The sequence below is a fragment of the Felis catus genome, chromosome E1 (assembly GCF_018350175.1).
Source record: "Felis catus isolate Fca126 chromosome E1, F.catus_Fca126_mat1.0, whole genome shotgun sequence".
Taxonomy (NCBI): domain Eukaryota; kingdom Metazoa; phylum Chordata; class Mammalia; order Carnivora; family Felidae; genus Felis; species Felis catus.
The window spans coordinates 58374865-58399336 of NC_058381.1; the positions used below are offsets into that span (position 1 = coordinate 58374865).

Consider the following 24472-nt stretch of genomic DNA (forward strand, 5'->3'; position numbering starts at 1 on the left):
TCACTGCAGATATACTGTGCATGTAAATGTTCACGAAAACCAACCAAACAGAAAATGAAATAGGGAAGATGAGACAAGTGAATAATCTCTAAGTCCTGAAGGAGAAAGGGAGAAAAACACTGAAAATAATAAAACGTTCTGTCTCTTTTTTTTTTTTTTTTAAGTAGCTTCGTGCCCAGTGCGGAGCCCAACGTGGGGCTTGAACTCAAGACTGCGAGATCAAGACCTGAGCTGAGATCAACAGTCAGACGCTTGCTTAACCGACTGAGCCACCCCGGTGCCCCGAAAATATTCTTTCTTTAAAAAATGTTTTAAATGTTTACTCATTTTTCGAGAGAGAGAGACAGAGTGCAAGTGGAGGAGGAGAAGAGAGAGGGGGAGACACAGAATCCAAAACAGGCTCCAGGTTCTGAGCTGGCAGCACAGAGCCCGAGACGGGGATTGAACTCATGAACTGCGAGATCATGACCTGACCTTGTAGCAAGTAGGAGGCTTCACCGACCGAGCCACCCAGGTGCCCCTCCCCTAAAATTCTTAATTCAAAAAAAAAAAAAAAGTGTAACCAAAATGAATCAAATTAGAACTTACCTTTTAAGAAAAATGTTTATTTTTGAGAGCGAGAGAGAGCACGCACACACACACACACACACACACACACACAAGGAAGTGGGGGAGGGGCAGAGAGAGGGGGAGAGAGAGAATCCCAGGCAGGCTCCACACTGTCAGTGCAGAGCCCGATGCAGGGCTTGAACCCGTGAACCAGGAGATCATGACCTGAGCCCAAGTCAGACGCTTAACCACCTGAGCCACCCAGGCGCCCCAAGACCTTCCGTTTAAATCCCAGCACCACCTTGCATTGGACACTCAGACCTCCGCCACTGCCCAGGGTGCCATCCGAACCAGGGCTCAACTAGATTGTTCTTTGCCGTAGTCTGGGCCTGCCTGGGAAGGAGGCGGGTACTGGCCCAGGGGGCCGTGGCCAGAAGCTTCCCGTAGGGAGTTTCAGCCGTGACTAATTCTCTCCGATGCCCGGGAGAGGAAGTGACAGGTGTCACACCCAAGCCCAGGCCAGAGGCTGAGAATCTGCCGGGGCCTCCTTTGCTCCTTTTTCTGGCCGAAAGCGAAGGACTCTGAGGCTCCGGAAGGTGGTGGGGACACAGAGGGAAAGAGCCCAGGTCTCTGAATCGCCTGAGGAAGGTCACCCAACAAATGTCCCCGTTGATCTTGGCAAGAAATCCCCTCTCTTTGTTAGCTTCGGAGATGTTGGGTCTGTTTGTTACGGAATCCACAACCACCTTGCCTGGTGCACCTTTGCTCCCAGATCGCAGGGCCCTGGGGCTGTGGGGTGGTGAGGCTGGTGCCACGCACCTGGGACCACAGCGGAGGGGGGGTTCGATGCACCCGGTGTCCTTGGGGAAGTTGTCCTACGGCGACACCACGTCCTGGTTTATGCCGCACGCGTCGCGAGCACTCTCTTGCTCTCTCGGAAGTGTCCCAGTTTGGAAGATAAGTTATATAGAGACGAATCTTCCAGACAATTGAACTTGGCCCTTTTTAAGTTTACAAACTACAACCCATCACAGGCATCTTGGTGTTCTGATGTGTCTTAGCTGACACTGGGATTTTATTGTCATGCTTGCTTCAAGTCTGGCAAAAACTTGTCCTGAAAACTAACGCATGCAAAGCAAAACTAAAGCCACTACCAGGCCCTTCTTCATGCAAACGGAAGGCAAAATGTCCCCAGGAGGGAGACAGTCTGGGGGAGGGTAAGCTGCTTGTGCCAGGCTGGTGGCTGGCGGTCCTCAGGGATGCTGCGGGAGGGAGGAGGCCAGACCCCGCCTCTGCCCGGGTTCAACCCCAGCCCCAGTGCTTACTGGCCGGGTGCCCAGGAAACGGACCTCCCTATGCCTCAGACCCTTTATCTACCAACCAAGAAGGATGAGAGCACGGGCTTCTCGGATTTGGCCCGTGTCCCCTGGGATAACGTACGTGAAGCCCTCGGTATGAATCCTGGCGTGGAATAAAATGTTAGCTTTGACCAGGATTATTATTAGAATGATTTGCTAAGCAGTTGCCCAGGGGTGTTCAGGGTCAGAGTCTCCTGAGCCTGCAGAAAGTCACAAACATGAAGGGGTCAGGGTGTGTATGCAGAAGGGTGTGTATCCCACAGGCTGCTCTCCTTCAGAAGGTCTGCTTCTGGGCTGGCGTCTGGGAACGTGGATTTCAGGAGGGTTCCCCCTCTTAATCTCTGATAAGAACACATCCTGGGGGGCTCCTGGCTGGCTCAGTTGGTAGAGCATGTGACTCTTGATCTCGGGGCTGTGAGTTCGAGCCCCACCTGGGTGTGGAGATCACTTAAAATAAAATGGGGGCGCCTGGGTGGCTCAGTCGGTTAGGGGTTCGACTTCAGCTCAGGTCACCATCTCCCAGTTCGTGGGTTCAAGCCCCGAGTGGGCTCTGTGCTGACAGCTCGGAGCCTGGAGCCTGCTTCCGGTTCTGTGTGTCCCTCTCTCTCTGCCCCTTCTTAATCCATTTGTTTCCTGAAGGAGAAAATCTGCTATCGGAGCTAACGGTTTCCCCAAATCAAAGGGCTGCCTTTCACCGCAAAGGATTCACGGCAACTGTGTGCGACAGGGCGGGCTGGGGGGTCAGCTCAAAGCTCCAACCCAAGGCTAAAGATAGACCCTGTTCAGAGAGGAATTTCAAAGTCTTCATGTAAAATCTGTGGGAACAGCAGACTGTCCATCGTAAAACTGACCCCAGGAAAATATCTGTAGCTCCGCTGTGACTTATTGTTGCTAACTTAGATCAGTTAAACACACCCGTTAATAATTAGGAGGGAGGGGGACCTGGATGGCTCAGTCGGGTTAAGCGTCCAACTTTGGCTCAGGTCACAATCTCATGGTTCGTGAGTTGGAGCCCCGCATCGGGCTCTGTGTTGACAGCTCGGAGCCTGGAGCCTGCTTCAGATTCTGTGTCTCCCTCTCTCTCTGCCCCTCCCCCGATCATTCTCTCTCTCTCTCTCTCTCTCTCTCTCTCTCTCTCTGCCACTCCTCTGCTCACACTCTATCTCTCAAGAATAAATATTTAAAAAGAATGAAATAAAATAATACAATAAAATAGTTTGCAAAGATTAAGAAAACTGGGACAACTGTTGAAACGGGATCACGGGTGCACAGAGTTTGTTCTATCGTTCTCTGCCTTTGAAAAAAAAAATTTTTTTAAATGTTTATTTAGTTTTTGAGACAGAGAGAGAGAGAGAGAGCATGAGTGGCAGAGGGGCAGGGAGAGAGAGAGGGAGACACAGAATCCCAAGCAGGCTCCGGGTTCTGAGCTGTCAGCACAGAGCCCGATGCGGGGCTCGAACTCACGGACCATGAGATCATGGCCTGGGCCAGAGTCAGGCGATCAACCGACTGAGCCACCGGGCACCCCTCTGCCTTTTCTTCATGTTTGAAAATTTCCACAATAAGTGTTTTTCCAAAGTCCGACTTGACCTACATTACATAAAACAAACAAACCGGGTAGCAATCATGTGATGTGCTCTTTGCAAAGACCCCGTGGGGCCTCCAGAGGGCCACGCGTGCCCAGGAAGCGCATTCGCACGCCACGGATGGTCTGGGTCCGTCCCCAGGCCACTCCCCTCGTTTCACCCGACGGGAAGGACAATCCACACGGTTCTGCCACAGGTGACGTGAAATGGGTGACACTTAGTGGTTAGTGACGCAGACATGGGGGCGAACTTGGTCCTCTTACCTCTTTGCTGCTCCAGGGTGGCGTCTGGAACTGTGTTCTCGCCGACCCAGCGGCAGCCGCGTAAAGCAGGGAATACACGTCTTCCGGTTTGTCCCAGGAAGATCACGTTCTGCAAATGCGCCACGGGGTGGCTAAGGGCTCAGACAGACCATTAAAGGGTTTTCTTATGGTGACCTGGTGCGACGTGAGACTAGGTTCAAGTTTAAATCACGACAAGGCCATCTTTCCCGGCTCGAAGGAGAGTGGGCACGGGGAGGGAGGGGAACCTGTGGGAAAAACAGAGCCTTGGAGAGGAACTACAACGTATGGTCCTTATGAGGATCCTGATTCACACCAATGGACCATAAAAAAGCATCCTATGGGACCATCGGAGATGTCTGAACACTGATACAGGCACATACCAATTACGTTTTTGGGGTGTGATTAAAATATTCTGGAACTGTGCTCCGTTTTCATTTTTTAAAAAAACCTTTTGCTTTTATTAAAAAAAATTTAATATTCATTTTTGAGAGAGAGAGAGAAAGAGAGGGAGCTGGGGAGAGGCAGAGAGAGAGGGAGACACAGAATCCGAAGCTGGCTCCAGGTTCCGAGCTGTCAGCATAGAGTCGGACGCGGGGCTCGAACCCACGAACCGTGAGATCACGACCTGAGCCGAAGTCAGAGGCTTAACCGACTGAGCCACCCAGGCGCCCCGGAAATGTGTTTTAAATAGTCCTTATTTTTAAAAGACACAGACTGAAGCATTTACAGGTGACACTGTTTCACACCTGGAATTTCCCTGATGACTTCAAGTGAGGTGTGCGGGGTGTGGACATGGGCGAAGAAGGAGGACAAGGGGCAGGAGGTGCTCCCCGTCGAGGACGCAAGATGGGCACAGGGCTCTGCACTGTGTGCTGCACAGCATAGCAAGTGGGGAGCGTCTGCTAGGTGAACAAAGGGCCTGTGTCATGCGCTCTGCCCCTTGGCCAATTTCAAATCATCTTTACCACCGTCTGCCCCGTCCCTGCTGAGTTACCCCACGTTCTCCTCTGAGCACTCAGCCCTCTGTTTCTCTCGTAGACGAAGCACCCTCCCCCCTTCCACGGGAGCGACTCCTTTGGAGGTGTCGGGGCTGGTTCTTACGCCACAACGTCGGATACAGCCACACGGACAGAGCCAACGTTCTTGATAATACTGTTTATTGTCCATTGACCGAGCGATCACTCAAGAATGATACAAAGCATCGGAGACATGCGCAGTCTGCTTGTCAACGTTCAACAGCTCTTACGTGTTCCCAGCACAGGAAGGTCTCAGACTTCATATTCCAGCAAAAACACATTGCCCAAAAATAAAAAAAAACAAAAACAAAAACACCAAAAAAAAAAAAAAACAAAACAACAACAAAACAAAACCAAGCAAAACCAAACACAATCAAACAAAGCTTTAAATTATGGCAGCAAGTCCGATATTTCTTAATACTTATCAAGCAAAGATTTGAAAATAACTACAATGTAAACTTCATTTTAAATATTTTGAGTTGCTTGAATGCAGACAAAAATGGTGGGAGGAGCGAGCAGTGCTTAGAACATAACACATAAATTAGACAATGCCGAATGGAGAGCCTTCTCGAACTACATACAGGTTGCAATTATTTACTCTGACGGCATTTGAGTGGCTTTGTCTCTTGGCTGCCACTGGGCGCTTCATCTTGATTTTTTTTTTGTTTCTGTTTCTGTTTCCCCGCTCAGCATGGCTAGAAGAACCAATGGGTGTGGATTAAGCAGAAAGGCCATGTTTTAGAACCAACCTACTCAAAGATCTTTTACTTTGTCACGACTTGAACCGGAGAACAAAAAGGTAGCAAATGGAAGAAGCAACCATACTCAAAGAAGGAAACAGAAGATCTGAAGGAATCCACCATCAAAGGCTATGCTTTCCATTCTGGGTCAAATGCTTCCACGATGCAGAAACCTTAACCAAAAAAAAAAAAAACAACAAAAACAAAAGTGCAACTCTAACACCTACCAAGGGTAATAAGAAACACAGCACAGGAATGATTACAACTGATGTCAGAAACAAACCAAGACATTTAAAAAAGCAGAAACAGGAGTAAATGTTACATATGATAACACCATACGGGAAGCAAACGGGGGTGGGGTGTTATATTGATTGGAGGGGTCTGGTGTTCTCGTATATACTGCAATCACGTGGACTGGTCCATTATGACATCTTACAAACTCTCTATCACTGCACAGCATGAAAGCGCCCTTGGAACGAGGGCGGATTCCTGGATATTCTAGTCTGCCCTAGAAAGGGAAGTCATCAGAATCTACGCTGACCAGGTCCCAGCAGGCATGGGGACCGACATGCCGCTTGGGGCGGGGGGGGGGTGGTGGTCAGGAGTCTTACGGGTGTTTTGGGGTCACCGCAGAACAGAGCAGGCTTAGAACGTGGTGACTTTGGAAGCATTCTGCAGAGGGGGACCATTCACCGGCCGACAGACTTCGGTTTTAGCGCACGTGTGTGCCGTTCCCCAATTCGCGTGGCCAACTCAGCACGGGTCATCTTGACAACCCAAGGAGGAAGGAAAAGACTGCCTTTATTGTTACTGAAAGATTTCTGCCTGCGTTAACCCCTATTTTATGGGCAGCAGAAAGCCACGGGTAGGGGATAGGTTTTCTAGTCCCCTACGATGTTTTATTTTGTTTTTTTTTTCCGACTGAGCGTGCCAACAGGACAAACAGAAGTAGAAGTTGGTACAGCTGTCACTTGGGTTCACGTCTTATCTGAGAATTCGTCTTTAGGCGCGTGAGGTGTTGGCCACAGCATCCGGAGGCCCAGCAGGGGACCCACCGAACCCACCCCCGTCCATTTCCCCCTTCCCGGGGAAGACTTCACGGCAGGCCCGGCTAACTTCACTCACAGGAATCCGTGCACAGCCCAGCGAACGTCTGTCTTTGAGGGAGGTCACACCCGCCCGGGAGGGGCTCTGCGGTGTGTGTGGGCGGGGGCACAGCCAGCCCGGTGCGCCGGGCGCACGCGACCCCTCGCAAAGCCGACATGCGCCACTCACCTGTGCGCTCGAGGCCGGGACGAGGAGGGGAAAGCCGGAGGGACTTCGGACGCCTGGGAGTAAACTGTCAGGGCGGCCGTGAGTCCCCCCCGGTGCCTGCCCTCAGGGCAGAATGCGACAGACTCCCCCAGAGTTGGGGTGTGGGGGGGCGGGCAGGACTGAAGCTGAAGCTTGTCGCCCACGCCGCAAAGGCCCTGGAGCGTGGCTCTCACTGCAATTCTGCTGATCATCAGGGTCAGCGGGGCTCCTGCAGGAGGAAGCCACTGGTCCAGGGCTACTCCTGTACTTATGGGAGCCCGTGATGGGCACCGAGGAGGCCGGGGCACTTGCAAAGGGTGGGGACTGCCACCCTGGGGCCAGAGGCGTGGAGGCTGCAGGAAACGAGGGACATGCCCCTCTCAGGACGAAAGGGACCTGGTAGGCCTGCTACACAGTCTTGCAACGACCCTCGGAAGTTTCTGCAAAACGCACGTTCCCAGGCTCTGCCCTGACCAGGCCTGGGCGACTCCTAAGTGCTGTCTGCTCAGTGTTTGTGACAGTGGCCGGGCCCCCGTGCGTCCCACTCCCGTCCGCACCCGAGGGTGGGAGGCCGGGACGCACGCCGCCCAGGCTGGCGGATGGAGCGTGGGACCACAACCATGTTTGTAAAGGGGCAGTGGGGGGGGGGCGGGAGGAGAATCACACCAATATAGACCCGCTCGGATGACTATTTTATTCATGCTGCTTCCGGGAAGGGATGTCAGAGCTGGACCAGTCTGAACTCTTGGAGGCTCTTCCGTTGGCCAAAGGGGATGCTGTTGGCCTGCTTACGGGTCCTCGATATCGAGAAATTCCTGCTTGGGGGGCGCCGCTCCGCGGTACCACGCACACGAGCCGTCGCTTCTCTTGATGCAGGCGAAGAACTTGGCCTGATGTCCGTTGATGTTCTTCTCCGTGACCCAGTCCATCCAGAGACATTCGTCCGGAGACGAGATGTAGCACGGGATCATGGGGCAGCGCGTGATCTAGGAAGAGGGCGCGGGGGCGGACTCGGTCAGGGGCCGAGGCCGCGGGAGGTGGCACGTCCAGAACGTAGCCAACGCGCCTGGCCGAGCAACCGGGACTAGAGTTGAACCTGCCCCGTCAGTGTCCCGCCCCCTCCACTTGCTAAGCAGCTGCAGGCACCTGCCTGAAGCAGGGACAGGGCCGGGGGCGGGGGGGACCCTTGTGCATGGTGTCTGCGCCCCCAGATGCTGCAGGAGTGTGACCTTCCGGCTTCGGGCTAGCCCCACCCTCCTGGGAGCTTAACAACAACAGAGGGTCTTAAATTTTCCGGAGCGAGGCGCCAGTCAAATAAAAAGGATGCCGCTAGCTTGGGGCGCCTGGGTGGCTCAGTCGGTTGAGCGTCCAACCCTTGGTTTCAGCTCAGGTCACGATCCCACGGTTTCGTGAGTTCAAGCCCCACATCAGGCTCTGCTTGCGAGTCTCATCCTGTCTCCCTCTCTCTCTGCCCCTCCCCTGCTCATGCGGTCTCTGTCTCTGCCCCCCCTCCCCCCAAAAAACTTAAAAAAAAGGATGCCATCTTGCTCTCAAGCGTGTGTGGGCTTTGAGGGGGTCGGCAAGCAGCATTTTGGTGGAGGAACAAGAGTCTACGACAGGGAAAGGACAGAATTCAGTTTTGATTTCACGTCGGGCACTGGGGGTTCTGCTCCACGTATGCAAGGCTGCGGGTCGGAATTTGTATTTTGAATGAGCTCAGGAATAGGTTAGCGACGACGGTGTGCCAGTAAGCACTGGGCCAACCGGCTCGGCCCGATCCCTGCTGCTCTCCGGCCCCAGACTCACTTCCGGTGGCAGAGGGGCCCTGGTGCCCGCGGTGTTTCCTGCTCTGGGGCTGGGGGCGGGGGCAGTGGGGTGCAGGGCGGCGGGACGGACGGGATGCAGGCCTGGGGATGTCACCGCGGACAGGTGCATCTGACGTGAGCGAGGCTGCAGCTGTGCTCGGCACAGCCTCTGTGCTGCTTTCAAGAAGGGGGGCTGGGACATCCTTTCCCTGTTCTCCCCACAGAATCCCTCCCCCTGGGAGGCTCTCCTTCCTGGAAGCCACAGGCCAGGTGGCTAGACAGCCCCGACCTCCCACGGATCCCTCTGCAGGGGCACGCCTCGGGGATCTGTCCCCGGCCAGACAGCCTCGCTGGTGCAGAGACCGTGCCTCCCCACGGCCCCGTCCTAAGGACCTCGTGGACTGAGAAGCCAGGGATCAAAGCCCAGCGGTCTCCCTGGAGACGGAGGTGATGAAGTAAAGGCCCCAAAGAAGGTGGCACCGGCTTACCTTGCACTCACAGCCCATCTGGTACCTGTGGTTCAGGCTCTTCTTCTGGGTGGTGCTCAGGGTGTCCCAGGGCACGATGAAGTCACAGAGGGTGATGTGCAGCTTGCCGTTCCCCTCGGCCTTTCCTGGGGACACAGGGATCACCACGCTCAGGGCAAGATACACGTCCTCCTCCTGCCCATCTCCTGCACCTGAGCGTGGCTGGGGCGCAGGCAACTTTACTACTGACAAATACCGAGTGTCATGGCCTGTGTCGTGTCTCCTCCCACATCCCTGTGTCGAAGCCCTAACCCCCCAGCACCTCAGGATGTGCATTCGGAGCCTTCCCAGGGGTCATTAAGGTACATGAGGTCACAAGCCCTCCCCCCCCCCCATAAGAACAGTGTCCTGATAAGAAGAGATCCAGACAGACGCGCACAGAGGGACGAGCAGGTGAGGCCACGGGGTCAGGTGGCCCTGCCCACACCTGGATCTCGGGCTCCCAGTCCCCAGATCTGCGAGGAAACCAATCCCTGTTGGGGAAGCGGCCTCACGGCAGCCCCAGTGGGCTACTCCACCGTGGGTCGCTCGCTCTGAGTATAAAAGGGACGTGCGCTCGCCGTGGAGCACAGAGCAGCACAACGGGGAAAGAACCTCCCGTTTCCATCACAGCTAACGCTTTGACGCATTTCCTTCCAATATCCTTTCACGCCCATGGATGTGCGCAGAAAAAAATCACGCCGCATGCAGACCATACTGTTTCCTGCTTGTTTGTTTGTTTTTTTTCAGACGTTTCCTCCATCTGATGAGGAACCTGTCTACCTGTCTGGGTTTTTCTACCACGAATGGCAAAACCTTGGAATCTCACGGAATTGGGAATCCGCTCCAAATTCCCTTCCCTGGGGGGGGGGGGGGATGAGGCACTCTTTGTGTCTCATACCTCAGGCTCTTGGTTCTGCCCCTCCCTTCCTCTGCTGAAGAGTTCACGCTGGGGACGGCCTTGGCCTTAGCCAAGCAGGAGACAAAGGCAGGCAAGCGAATTCTGGCGAATGACAGAACGTAAGGAGGGCTCGGGAGGTCGTTTCAAGTCCCAGCCCTGTGACCGTAATGGCATCGCGTCAGGACGCACAGGTGCCCGGCGACGAGAGGCGGAGCCTGGCAGAGGGCAGGGGGAGGCTCTCCGGGGGGCAGACGGGAGCCTCGGGGGGCACCCTGGGCACACCGCACTCGGCAAAGCTCCGGTACATCCAACATAACGACCTCAGGCACAGCACTGGACGCGGAGAGAACCCGCTGACAGACACGTAGTTGAGTGACTAACGCGGCTTGTCGACTGCGGCGAGTAAATGCCACCGCGATCTCTGGCCAGGGGAGACACGGGTCGGCTCGCCCGAGGCTGCGAGCGGCACGGGGACAGCCGGTGCACCAGGCGGGTTGCAGGAGGCGCTCCCTGCACGCGAATTCGGACGCGCTGACCTCTGTTTTGACGGCTCCCCTGACCCTTGGGAGCCCTGTTTTCCCTTGTGTCTGTTTGCAGTTGACATTCTAGGTGAAGGAATGCCACTGCAGCATTCATTCTGAGTCCCAACAAGTAACAAAGAGAAGTGCTTGGGTGGTTCTAAGTACTTTAAAAATAGGTATCTGGGGCGCCTGGGCGGCTCCGTCGGTTGAGCGTCCGACTTCAGCTCAGGTCATGATCTCGCAGTTCGTGAGTTCGAGCCCCGCATCGGGCTCTGTGCTGACACTGTGGAGCCTTCTTGGTATTCTCTCTCTCTCTCTCTCTCTCTCTCTCTCTCTGCCCCTTTCCTGCTCTTTCTCAAAATAAATAAGCAAACAAAAAAATAAGTGTTTGGCTTTCCCCCCCTACTTTCTAGGAGTCCAGAGCAGCTAAGGAGGGGAGAAACAGACAGTTGGCAAGTAACTTTCAATCCCGTCTCCTGGCTTCTCCTGGCGTGCATGGCCCATGCAGGGAGGTACGCCGTGGCCCTCCCCTGACCCGGCCGGGTGGTTCTCTACAGACAGGCTGGGCCCATGCTGGCTCTGCCCTCCCAACTTCTACAGGGATGTCTGCTGTCTTGCTTGGCTGGCATCAGCGTCCCACTTCCTGCCGCTTTTTGCCGTCCTTTTTTTTTTTTTTTAATGTTTATTTATTTCTGAGACAGAGCACCAGTGGGTTAGGGGCAGAGAGAGAAGGAGACACAGAATCGGAAACAGGCTCCAGACTCTGAGCTGTCAGCACAGAGACCGACGCGGGACTCGAGCTCGTGAACCGCGAGATCACGGCCTGAGCCGAAGTCGGACGCTCAACGGACTGAGCCACCCAGGCGCCCCCATTGTCCGTCTTCCCTGGTGACCTGTTCACCACGAAGTCGAGCTTCCGCCAAGACTAGGGCATGGAAGGACACGCGATGCAATGCAAACTGCCTGTCTTCTGTGGCCCTGGTTACGGGGATACCGGTGACCTCGGACGTCGGGTATAAGGTACAGCAGCATCTCCGGATCTTAAAAGGACACCCTTTCGGTACAGGGACGGGTACCAAGACTTGGGCGGGCACACGTGATGTGCCCGTCTGTCACATTCTACTACGTCTGCCTTGGAAAAACACACAGTCCTTTCGGACTGGAGAGGAAGACAGGAATTAATTAAAATTTGTAACTGAGGACCGTACGCTTCTTTTTCCTCTTGGAGGAGAGGACCGCAGAAGAAAATTACAGGGCCCATTCTAGAACAGTTCCCGCACATGAGTGTCTCATGGTGCCCGGCTCAACACGTGAACTTGAATCATCAGCCCGAGAGGAGGTGGGCTGCCTCGGGCCGGCTGAGTTGTTTGCTGCGCCCCGTGATTTCTGGGTGGCCCATCCTGACCCCAGGAGGACGAGATGGAGAGCCCGTGCTCAGAAAGTGAACACCAGACTGGATCCAGAGCTATCTCACCGAGTTGGGGAAGAAGTCAGATGAGCGAGGCCCCCCTGTCAAGGGTGAGCCAGCTGCGGCTGGAAGTGCCTTTTGTGGCTCTCAGGCCATCAGGAAATTGCAAATTAAAAATCAATTAAAAATAAGTAGAGGGGCCCCTGGGGGGCTCCGTCGGTTGAGCCTCCGACTTCGGCTCAGGTCACGAGCTCGCGGTTCGTGAGTTCGAGCTCTGTGAGGACAGCTGGGAGCCTGGAGTTGCTTCGGATTCTGTGTCTCCCTCTCTCTGCCCCTCCCCCACTTGTGCTCTGTCTCTCTCTCTCTCTCTCTCTCTCAAAAATAAACAAACATCAAAAATAAATTTTAAAAACCCAGCTTCATTCGGACACAGAAGCCTCTTCCTTTCAGAACGGGGCTGAACAAAATAAGCAGGCTCTCCTATGACGTCCCCCAAAATAACAAAGTAACCACTAGCAAAAGAACCACCACAAAGCTGCCGTGTGCACCTCGGCTCTCGTTTCGGACCCAGGCTTTCCAGGCAGCCGCGCGGCTTCCTCGCACTCTTCTCGGTCAGTGGGACGCGGACACGACATGCCAGGGCTCCTGACTGCTGGACAGCATCCACCTTCTGGGCCGTCCCCACTGCTGTCCCCCACTGCCCGTCCTCAGGGAGTAAAGGGCAGTGCCCAGGTCCTCGGAATCGCTGGGCAAGCGGCAGGCCTGACCACAAGGGGCTCCGGGAGAGGACGGTCATGTCCGGAGAGCCCCTGCGTGAGGGAGGGGACCGACCTTGGCTGCTGGGGCTCAGCCCTGCTGTGTGCGCGCTCTGTCTCTCTCTCAAAAATAAACAAACGTTAAGAAAAAATGCTGCTGCCAGGGCCACACCCCGGGAGATTCTGCTTGATCCGGTCTGCGGTGCTCCTTGGGCACCAGGGCTGGTAGCCAACCCCCCCCCGCCCCCCGGGAATTCTCGCACACGGTGCGGGGGAGGGGCTGCTGGCTTAGAGGCTGGGCAGCGAGACCTCCACAGCCTGGACCCGACCAACGAAACGGCAGAGCGTGAGAGCCCGGCGCGGCCCGGGCTTGGGTGTGCGGAGAAGTGCCCAACACCCCCCCCCCCAGCACAGCATCTGCCCAAAAAGTCTGCACCCTAGACACACCCCAATGTCAAGCGACCAACGAGCCACCAGGCAGAACCTAACAACTGGCGTGGGGAAGCGGGTTCAGGCACACGCCCCCGGACCTGGGCCACGGTGTTCGTCTACTCGGTTTTCCTCATCTGCAAAATGGGGATAGGGCAGTGCCGTCCTCATAAGGGGTCGTAAGGATCGGACGGAACCTGCACGAAAAGCTTTTAGAGCCCGCCAGGGCCAGGAAAGGGGCGCCACGATTTCCGGTGGCAGGGAGACGGTGGCGTGAAGCCAGGCCTAGGTCACCTTCCCACCCAGGAGCCCCCACCCGGAGGGGACCCTGGCCCGCCCTCCTTCCAGCAGCTCTGGAAGCGCTGCAGTTTGGGCGGCTGCCTCTAGAGGGCGACGTGAGGAGACGCGGGGTGAGGCGTGTAGGTTAAAGCCCTGCTCCACCCGATGCGGGAACCTGGAAACCGTGGACCTGTCAGGGCGCCAAGTTCCCGCCACCATGCAAGGTTCTGTCTCCTTTGCCTTCTCTCCAGGGCTTATCTTCCTCATCATAAAAGCAATAGATGTCATTCGTAAAAATGTAGCAAGCATAGGGAAGCATGAAAAAGGAGACACGCCTGAGGCTGACTGTCCCCCTGCACCTGCTGACCTGGGTCTCTAACAGCCGCCCCTGGGCACCCGCACCACGTGTTCTGTGCACCTGCCCGGCCCCGCCGGCCCCTGCCTCACCGTGACAAGCACAGTCAGGAAGGTCTCCGCTTCGTGATTTTGTCCCCATCCCTCTCTCTCCGATTGACTTTATTTTTCTTATCGGAAAAACAGTAGATGCCGCCAATGTGAAATGGTGCAGCTGCTTTGGAAGACAGTCTGGCAGCCCCTCAAATGCTTAAACGTAGTCACCATATGCCCTGGAATTCTACTCCCACGTATCGGCCCAAGAGAAATGAAAACACCGCCACGCGGACACCCGGTCACGGGTGTGGACGGCAGCCTCGTGCCTAAGAGCGCAAAGGTGGAGACAACCCCAGCGTCCACGAAATGACCGGTGAGCGGGCAGACAGACCGCGGTCTGCTCGGCCACAGAAAGGGGACAAGTTGAAACGACCCCACGGAGAGAGGGACGTCACGCACGAAGGACCACGCATATTCTGTGACTCCATTCAGAGGCCTCTGAAACAGGGAAACCCACGGAGTCATGAAGTAGACTGGGGGGTGCTGCAGCTGGGGGAGGAGCGTGGGGGGGGGGGCGGCCAGGAAGGTAAAACAGCGAAAGGGTACGGAGTTCTCTCTGACGGTGGCCGTGGTTGCCCATCTCGATGATGGAGGTTTCACACCAGTGAATGACTCCCCTTGAACGGTGAATTGCATGGTGTGTGAGTTCTAGCTCAAGAAAACCTAAACTGTAATAGATGCTCATAAGAAAACATTTAGGGGACTCCTGGGTGGCTCAGTCGGTTGAGCACCTGACTTTGGCTCGGGTCGCGATCTCGCAGTCTGTGAGGTTGAACCCCACGTCCGGGCTCTGTGCTGATGGTGCGGAAGCCCGCTTGGGATTCTCTCTCTCCCCCTCTCTCTCTGCCCTTCCCCGGCTCGTGTTCTCTCTCTCTCTCAAAATACGTAAATAAACGAAAAAAATGAAAAAAAAAAAAAAAGGAAAAAGGATGAACAGAGTCGCTGCACAGGTCGAGGACCTCATAACATCAGCAGATTTAACACAAGGTCTCAACCCCTCTCTGCCTCCCGCCCAGCCATGGGTGCCTCCGGCATCTCGCGCACGACTCCCCCTCAGGAGCAAAACGCAAACCCTCTCACCTCCTGGTGTCTGCCCGACCGCAAATTCCCCGTGGACACTGGTTTACTGTGTCTCCCCATGAAGCCACACTGGGTCCCCCGTTCTGGGGGGCAGGTGAGAATCCACCAGGAATTCGCAGACGGGAAAGGGCAGGGAAGCCCAGAGACCTCGGGACGGCCTCTCGGCGTCAGGACCCGGGACTCTGTCCCGCCTCGTGGTTTCGCCAGGTCCCACCCCGGAGACGCGGCCCTGGACGGTCCCTGACAACGTTCCAGGGCATATCCACACACACACCTGCAATGAGATATTCCTTCTTCCCTCCGATGTCCAGAGAGACCCCGCACACAGCAGAGGAAGGAGCCGTGTAGATAAACTCTATGTCCTTGTCAGGTCCTTTGAACATCTGGAAAGACAAGGATAAGGAAACGTGAGGAGAGCGGGTCCGCACAGCTAACAAGGTCCGGGTCCCACGCGTAACATCCCGGGGAGGGGCCGCCCGACCTGCACCTGTGGTGCAGCATGGGAAAGGGGGGCAGAAGGTTCTAGTGAGCTAGAAGGTGACCGTTCCCGCTGTAGACTGATTCTCTGGAGACACTCCTCACGTACTGTGGCAGCTATCAGCACGCTGGGCGCGACTCTTGTCACCTGGAGGAAACCGTCTCAGACGCCCGACTCTCCCTACCACCGACAAGGTCATTTCAGAATCTCCGGGGAGAGGCCCGTGTATCTCCAGGTGGTTCTCACCCGTCGTGGAGGGACACCCCCCTGTGCACTGCCAGGAATTTGGGTCAAGCGTGGGCTGCTTGATGGGGCCCCGGGGAGGGATTGCACCCTTGCAACGAGGATGCGACGCCCCGGGGCCAATGGGGTTTGACTTCTCGCCTGCGGATCTACTGAGTGACCTACTGAACGCGCCTGCAGCCCACGTGGAGGGGTGCACTGTTCCCCGGGAGGAGGTGACACAGGCAGAACCCACCACAGCCAGGGGTTCCTGTGGCCCCACCGGGGGTGGTGACAGGCAGGGACGTGAGTGTGCACTGAGGACGGTCCCCCACCCCGGCCGTGGGGCGCAGCCCAGGGGGCGCCCTCGGGCTTCGGGCACCTCATCGGGATTTTGCTGGGCCTAAATCAGACTCAACAGCGTTGGTTTTGGGGGACAGGATGGGGGGGAGGAGGGGCTTTCAACAAGCAAACCCCAATGGAATAGGGTCATCTCAATGTCATGATAAACCGGCTTTGAGACAGCTCGTCCCACCCACGCCAGGAAAGGTTAGGCCGATGGTGACGACAACATGCTCTATTAATCACCAAAGGGCAAGAATTGTTCTTCGGTGTCGACACCGGCCTTTTCACGATGCCTTAATGAGGTCTCAAGAACAGAGACGCTCTCTCTCCCGCTCATAGCACACGCCCTCTTAACTGCCACAGATGCAGCGAATAAGCATTTCATTGACCTTCTGATAACGTTTCCGGCTAAAAATAACATTTTTGTAAGGAAGTTAAATATGCACGGCTACAACTCCCACCTTGACGAAGCCCTTTCTCCAGCTAGAGCCTAGAATCTCCTTCTCTCCTGCAGACCGAGTTAGCTACTGTTGCCAACGATCACCATCACGGTCCTCCAGGGCTGGTCCTGTCTTTCCAAGCCCCGCCCTCTGCCCCGTCTCCCCTCAAATACGGGCTCCTTGCCCTTGAACACGAACACACGTTCCGAAAAAACGAACGCGTTGCCCCCCACCCCCCCCGCATCTGTCCGCCCCTCTGCCACCCGGCCGATGTTCCTCTCCGTCACCGGCCGGGCTACGGGCTCCATCCTTCCTTCACGTTCCCTTGCAAGAAGCTGGCTCCCACCACACCTGCCCAGAGGACTCCTTCCTTCCTCTTAGAATTTAAAGCTCACCAGGCAAGACTAGAGCCCACAGCACAGTGTGGGGGGAAATGAGGCCTCCCAGACGCAACGACCAAGGTCTCCCGGCTTCGAACCTCGCCCTAGCTCAGCCGAGGACAGGCACCGGTGGAATGGTCCATAGAAACTCTGGCACACTTGCTGATAACGCTGAGGGCCTGCCCCGAATTTACGACCCATCACAAGGAAGACGACACATTTTTGAAGTAACCCAGTCGACGGGAACGCAGCAGGTCCACACGACTTTTCAGGCATTTACGCGTAAGGAAAATCATATCGACTTGCGGCTCGAAGCCCTTAGGTCTGCTCCACGGGGGCCGCACTGCATTCCCCGAGACCCTGGGATACCTCCTCATGGTTTCCCGCCTCTGGGGGGGGGGGCCAACCTGCTCCCAACCTTCCCGCGGCTCTGCCCAGTGGGGCAGCCTGGTGACAGTCTCCCTTACCTTTATCTGCTTGATCTCATACTGAATCCGCTTGATGGGGTTGCCGTAGATGTCGTTCCCGGAGTCTACTTCCTTTACGCTGACTGCTTTGGCCCTAATCACTGCAAAATAAAGACACAGAGGTGAGGAGAGTCCCCCCTGTGCCGTCCTGGCTCCGAGCAGGGGCGAGGGGCTGCAGGGAGGCGGGAGGCCGGGGGCAAGATGACCCCAGCCCTTAGCATGGCACCAGACCCCTCACGAGCTCAGCGGGGAGGGTCAAGAGGTAAAGCCCTAAGATCCCCCTTCTGGTCCCAAGAATCGGTCCACGGGAGCCAGAAGCAGAAAGCCGATCTCTCGCGACCAGCGGGGTTACTGGTAGGCACTGATGGGGACAAAGCGCTTTGTTGAGGTCACGCCTGAGTGCTCTGGGGCTTTTGCAAATTCTCTCCACTGTGTATGCAGGTGGCTGGGGAAGCAGATAAGCAAATTAACTGGCCCGCAATCACCATCGTGCAGCTAAGACGGGGAGCCTCCTACCACCCAGCCTCCGTCCGCCGCCTACTGGCAAACAGGCTTTTTTTTCCAGGCTGAAGGCAGGGGAGTAACAGCCTCCCCAAGAGGCCTTGTCGTGTTTAGGATTGGGCGGGGCGGGGGGGGGGTGGTCTTCGATCTGAAGAGTCTATCCCGCTACGCCTAATCTGTCCCAAACGTGTCCCTGAAAGATGTCCTGTGGCTGACTCTCTGTGATAACGACACAGGTTCTATAGGGAGCACGACAGAGGAAGGGTCAGAGAGCTTTACCCGCCAAAGGGTATCGAACCGGGTGGGGAGGCAGTCACGGGCACCCCGGCCGACGTACGGGGCCGCTGCCACGGAAGGAGCCCCCACAGAAGGAAAATGACCCCAGACTGGGACACAAGGTGGAGACGGAAGAGGCCGGGCTGGGAAGGTTCTGGAGTGTTTGCAAGAGCCCGAGGCTGCTCGTGGGCCATGCCCTGCCACGGCCTCCTCCTAGCAAGGCAGGCAGACCCCGGGCCCCAGCCTGTGCCCCGACAAGGTGAGGTGGGCAGTTCCCGTGTCATTTGGGCAGAGCCCTCCCTTTCCCCATTTTGACCCCTATCGGCTGCTGGCACGGCCTGTTTTAAGAGCTTTAAATGCTTTGGCCTCCACAACTCAGCTGTGCAGGGTCACCCGTTAATGGGATGTGAGCAAGACAGAGAAAGAAGGAACAGACAGAACCGGGCACCAAGGCGCCTCTGTTCTCCACCGCGGGTGGGCAGCTCGGATCTCGGGACTCCCTGGCCAGGGTGGTCTTCCCCACGGAGCCTGGAGGCCCAGGCACATGGACCCCCCCCCCCCGTCTGTGCCCATCCCCCGGATCCCAGCCTGGCACCAGGGACCAGCGCCCCCACCCCACCCAGGCCCAAACCCCGTTCATGTGTCTTCTGTTGAGCTGAGTCATGACCGGCCAAGGCCACGGGTTCCTGTTTTCGGGGCTGAGCCAGGCCCCAACCTGCAAACCCACATCTAGGAAATGCCACCCAGTGGGCCGCCCAGAACCGAGGGCTCTGCCCTTGGCAGCAGGTCAACCTGTTTCCGTGGCTCCTCCTGGCCCTGGCATCAGTGGACTTTTTCTAGACGCATCCCTCCTGGCTCAAGTGTCCTCCTCAGCCGCCCACTGCCCTCGTCTAAAACGGGAGACCCTTTGCAACACGGTACCAGGAGGTATGTATTTCAGTTACCCCCAGCTGCTCCCATCCTGCTGTCCCACCAGCCCATAATAGTCCCTTGAGCCCAAACCTGCCCAGGGGTATCCCCACCTCTGCTCCGAATGCCATCTACCCCTCCCCTGCCTGGAAAACTTCTATTCATCCTTAAAGACCCAGATACAACTGCCCTTTCCTGTCTTGTTCTGGGAAATCCTGTCCTCCCATAGCATTTGGCACATTCCACACTCTCATCCATCCTGTCGTAAACAGCTGTGCACCTGCCTTTCTGCTAGGCAGAGGCTACGTTCTCTTTTATGTCTATTTTTGAGAGAGAGCGCACGAGGGAGGGTCAGAGAGAGAGGGAGACACAGAAGCAGAAGCAGGCTCCAGGCTTCAGCGTCTGAGCCATCAGCACAGAGCCCGACGCGGGGCTCGAACCCACAAGCCGTGAGATCACGACCTGAGCCAAAGTGGGACGCTCAACCGACTGAGCCACCCAGGTGCCCCGTTTTTTTTTTTTTTTTTTTTTTTTTTTTTTTTTTTTTTTTTTTTTTGGCAGAAGCTATGTTCTAGGCACAGAGCAGTTGGCGCTCACCAGGTATTCGCCAGATGGAAATGAGCCGTACCTGAGAAATCTGGGGATCCAGGTGAAGTCTGTCTGTGGTCCCTCGTACTACCTGTGTCATCTATACCCTACTGCAACGCCACGTTAAGACGTGTTCATGCAAATCAGGAAACGTACCAGATTAACCCTGTCTCCTCCCGTGACACCGTCACCGGCTGATGATATCAAATGAACCAGAAACATCCAAGGGAAGCCACGGTTCTAGAAAGGGCATTGCTGCTGGATTTTACTATAATACACCCAATTCTGCATGCTTTCTGGAACTGCCTTCCAGAAGCCCCGCTACCCCCACACAATGCTCAACCCGAAATAGGTGCTCAAGAAACATCACTCGCTGGCGGGCAGAAGACAAGCAAACGCTACTCTCAGACGGTGAAAAGGTTCCACTGCCTTCCATGCCGTTTTCTCCCAGAAAAACTCCTAACGCTCCCAGGCAGTCCAAATCCTAATTCAAAAGGGGCAGCACTGGGCTAGATTCTGTGTCAGCCCCTCCCCCTCCGCGCAGCCTCTGGGAAGTTCCCTGACGTCCCGGAGACACAGCCGCTCACGTCCGCAGCCGAGGTGCCACTGCCGGTACCCGCACTCCCCCCGGGTGCGGTGAGGGCTCGGAGACACGGTGCCCGGGGCCCCACGGACCTCTAGTTCCGGACGACAGAACAGCAAAAGCGCTGTGGCGAAGAATGGCGCGCACGTCCCCACTCTTGCGGGTGACGGGTCTGGAGAGCCACACCTGCTGGCCGCTCGGGGCCACACCGCACATCCCGGTCAGCACGAATCCCAGGGGCCGGTCTGACGCGGCTCCCTGACATGCTCGCTCTGGCCTAGGGCGACAGACTCCACGCTTTCCGGTTTCAGATTATCGGAAAGAAGGCACCGGTTGCATCCAGGGCCCGGGGTCCACTCGCGGGGTCGGACTAGAATGGTAAGTGGCTCCCGGGCTGGCAGCTGCTTGCAGGGAAGCGGGGGGAGGGGCCCGGAGGAGCTCGGACGGGGCTCGTCCACGCAGCACAAGAACTCAGGCTCTTCGGCGTCTTTGAATTCTGCGTGGGGACCCCCTCTCTCCACTTTGCAAAACGAGAGAGAAGGTGGAGGAAAGAAAGAATGAAGAGAAGCGAAGACCAGTTCTCTGGCGATCTTCTGGGAGTGTCAGCGCCCTCCTGACGTGAAGGAGAGGCGCGACACATACACCTGTCCACGCGGGCTCGAGCCCCAGAGCCGCCAACCTGCTCCGGGCAGCAGGGGCTACTTGGGCTCAGCACTGTAGGTGGGGGAAGGGCACGCGAAAAGCTTTAGCGAATAAGTTTATCAGAGCCAGAGGATCCCACAGGCAAGTGGAGGCAGGAGACCTGAGGGGAAACAGGACAGAGGGGCCCCACAGGGCGGGAGGGCTGGAGGGGCACCGAGGTGGACCCCAGCCAGCTCTGGCTGCCGACCTTTGGACCCTCAGTCTTCTGCCCCCAGCATGAGGCCAAACTCAAGAGCCTGGGGTTGGGTTGCTTTTCAAGCGAAATCCTAAAAGCACGGGCCTCCTTCTGCTGCCCACGGGAGAAAGGGGGGAGGTGTGGGAGGGCCTTCAAGGAGCGTCCAACCCAGGCGAGAAGTCAGACAATGACAGGAAAACAGACACGCGCACCCTCGCGGCGGACAGGGAGGAGGCAGAGAACTCTCCAGAACGGCATCTCCCACACCCCAGGCGATGGGCATCTCCAGAGCTCTGGGATGGAGACCACTCTAAGCAGAGGACGGGTCCCTCTCAGTCCCAGGCCGCTGAAAGACCAGGGCTGGGGGAAAGCAGAAAAGAATCTTGAGAGGAAATTAAAATCCAGGCATGGACACACGTTTGCTGGGCCCAGGGTCCGGCCCTGGGGTGGGTGATCGGCCCACGGCCTGCCCACCCCCCACCAGCGAGGGGTTCTGCTCCGCTGGCCCGCCCTCCGCCCCGCCGTAGGCACCAGAGGCAGCGGCGGGAACACGAGGCTTTATAAAGATCCTTGTTCTAACTGCTTTGTGCTAAAACATGATGGCCTCTCCCCAAGCTGCTTGGATTTTGTTTTTTCTTCTTTCCTTTCTGCCGTTAACACAACATCTGGGTTTGAGATCAAGGGTGATACACTGGCTGATGAATTCACCGCCAGATGTTGGCTACTGGAATGCACAACCGTAGACTTAATTCAAAGCACACGCCACCGCAGAGCCCCTGCCCCCACCCCTCGGGCCACGGACACCACATGATGTCACTTCCCCCGGCTAGCAGCCTGCAAAACCGATCCCTCGCACTCCCAGCCAGATTTGGGATGGAAAAGAGCTGGGCGGGTGGAGAGTCAAGGGCAGAGACGATGATCCCAAGAACACAGGCTGGGTTCAGACTCTGAGAGAGGACGAGCACCCAGGGAAAAGCCAGGGAGGCCAGACTGTCCTGGGAGGGGGGAGGGGGGCAGGGGAGGGACAGCAGGGGGCTTCTGGGAAAACTAGGGTGTCCTCAGCGCACGGCAACGTGGCCTGGGCTGGCCAGGGGGTGTGGCTCACTCGACCAGCTCAGGCAGAGATTCACATCTTCCCCCCCCCCGGACCCCACCAACATCTTTTGAGTCCTACTGTGTCCGTGGACGCTCCTGGGAGGCCACGAAGGATACAGCAAGCCGTACCCATAATCCGCGGGGGGGAGCCAGACCCAGAAGGAGAGCTCTCTTTGCCAAGTCTGTGTATTTTATTCTCACCGGGTCGTCTTTACTATCTTGCCATGGGCCTGGCCACCCTGGAGGCATTTCACCTGCTGCGTTTACGAACGTATCCTAATAGGACACTTCCCAATGGGGCCGCTCTGCCTGGGCACCGGCTTCCGATTCCAAAGCACCGGTCAAGCTGTGGATATTAAAACGTGACTGACTTCCAGACCTTCGAGGCCTCATCTCAACAAACTCAACACACGCTAAGCCCCCGGGCCCCGGTTCCGGGCAAGGCCAAGCTTCTGGCGTATGGAAAAACCACGCATTTGCCCAGAAGAGACGTGGGAATCTCGGGGTTCGGAAAAAATACTCCTGTAAATACAAGGTCAAAATCCAGCCCCGGATCATCTGAGCCTCACCAGTGCACTGACTCAGAGCGGCAGGGCTGGCTCAGCATCAGCACAGGCCACGTCCCCTCTCGGCCCAGCCTACTCTCTGGCCTCCAGCGTGAACCCGGGAGGGTCGCCCAGGGAGAGCACTGCCCGCAGGGACACGGCTGCTTTGCCCTTCCACCCTGCTCCCAGGCCCGTGGTCCCTCCGGTCAGGGGCATGTTCCCGGGGCCACGCGCCCAGGGGGAGGGAAAGATGGCGTCTCGACTAGATTTGCCAGACGTGTGCCCTGGACCCTCCTGTCCTGTGTCCCCAAGAGCGGGCGGGGCCGCCCTGTGCAGCAGCCGGAACGCCGTCGAGCCAAACCCGCTGCGGGCGCCGGGGTCTGACGGCCGCGGCAATGGCGTGCGGCCGCAGGGGCGAGTGTGGGGAAGGCCACTTCTCACACGGAAATGAGGTCACTGCAGCTGCAAACGCCCTCCGTGGGTCACCCGGTCCCTTTCCTTGTCTCCACGTACAATTACATGCCAACCTCTTCAGAGGAAACCCAGCTGCCACTGACTCCAGGTGGGCTCCACTCCGCCGGGGGCTCGGGGACAGCTGCAGGGGCCCGCCGTCTAGACATTTACACCCTCCAACCGCACAGCTACCCAAGTCCCCGCCGACACCTGCCGCTACGTCCTGCGGCTGCCGCTTAGGACGAGACTTTCTTACCCCTCTGGGGTGGACGGGCGACACCGGATGGCTGGTCGACCTGGCTGGAGCTCCTTGAAGGTAATGAGTGTGTCTAAAGCCTGGCTGAGGGTAGCCTGGCCCCAGGACACGCCCTGGAGGGGGCCCCTCCATCCCACCTTCAAGGCCAAAGTTGGGAAAGTGAGGGGGTGCCCCCGTCCAGCATCTAAGCCCAGTGGTAACAGCTGTGGCGTTGCCCCACAAAAGCTGCAACAAAATTACTAGGTTTTCGGGGCCCCCAATTGCCGTGGGATTCCCTAACTGCTTGCATGTGACTAAAGCACTTCCGGTGGCTGGTGGGGGGGCTCAGGAAAGACGGTTGTGAACCCCTCCAGTGGGACTGCATTTGCATGGCGAGCAGGGTGGACGGACCTCACCAGCTGCACGGTGGGGGACAGGGCAGACAGTGACCCAGAAAGGGAACCGTGCCCGCGTGGGCTGCAGGCCTGCTCAGACCCCCCGGGGCTTGAGGCCATGCCCCTCCCCCCAGAACTGCACCACGAGGAAGCGGGGTGTGGTCAGAGAGCCCGGGAGAGGCCACAAGGACATCAAGTGCCGGCTCAGCACCCAGAAGCGCACAGGAGCGTCCGGCCCCACCTGCCCCTCCGGTCTCACTGTGTGCCCACCCCCCAGCTTCGTAGGTGCCCCTCGGTGGACACGGTGGTGAGGGCTTTCCCCAAACACCTGGCTCTGCCTTCCCTGGTGTCAGTGCCCGGCCCCTCTCGGTCGGCAGTGCAGCAGACTTCCTCCAAGGCCAAGTCTTTTAGGGAACTGAGAAGGGGGAAGAGGCATCATTTCACAATTAAAGGCCTCCCCGTGGTGCCAGGAGGCAACCAGGGGCTTCCTCCACTGAGCAGCAGCACTGGGAGACCAGATGGCACCTTCGGGTCCCTGCAAGCCTCCTCATCCTGGGGTGGGGGTGGGGGGGTGCTGACATCCCCAGCTCTGGGGCAGGGCTGTGCCTATCCAGGGTGAGGGCAAGGCTTGGCCGGCGGGACTCAGGCCGGTGCTGGAGATGCCTGCACTCACGACCCCCAGGAGCAGATGCGTCTATGGGGGCCGACGCGTCAGGGAGGGTG

The 24472-nt window shown here is 57.2% G+C and overlaps 1 protein-coding gene and 1 long non-coding RNA gene across 2 annotated transcripts in view; one reads left to right on the forward strand and one right to left on the reverse strand.

Annotated features, from left to right (window-relative positions):
* Positions 1 to 4916: 4916 nt before the first annotated feature.
* Positions 4917 to 24472, reverse strand: part of TIMP2 (TIMP metallopeptidase inhibitor 2) — a 48367-nt gene continuing 28811 nt past the window's right edge. Inside the window, exons 2-5 of the mRNA XM_003997248.5 lie at positions 17293 to 17393; positions 15235 to 15343; positions 9120 to 9244; positions 4917 to 7812 (exon numbers count right to left, since the gene is read on the reverse strand). Of these exons, the coding sequence (XP_003997297.3) occupies positions 7615 to 7812; positions 9120 to 9244; positions 15235 to 15343; positions 17293 to 17393 (533 nt within the window). The 3' untranslated portion in view covers positions 4917 to 7614. The remainder of the gene's footprint in view (positions 7813 to 9119; positions 9245 to 15234; positions 15344 to 17292; positions 17394 to 24472) is intronic.
* LOC123382106 lies at positions 18691 to 21640 on the forward strand. The gene is made up of 2 exons (XR_006590006.1): positions 18691 to 18996; positions 19540 to 21640. It is a non-coding gene; the product is annotated as an uncharacterized LOC123382106 (long non-coding RNA).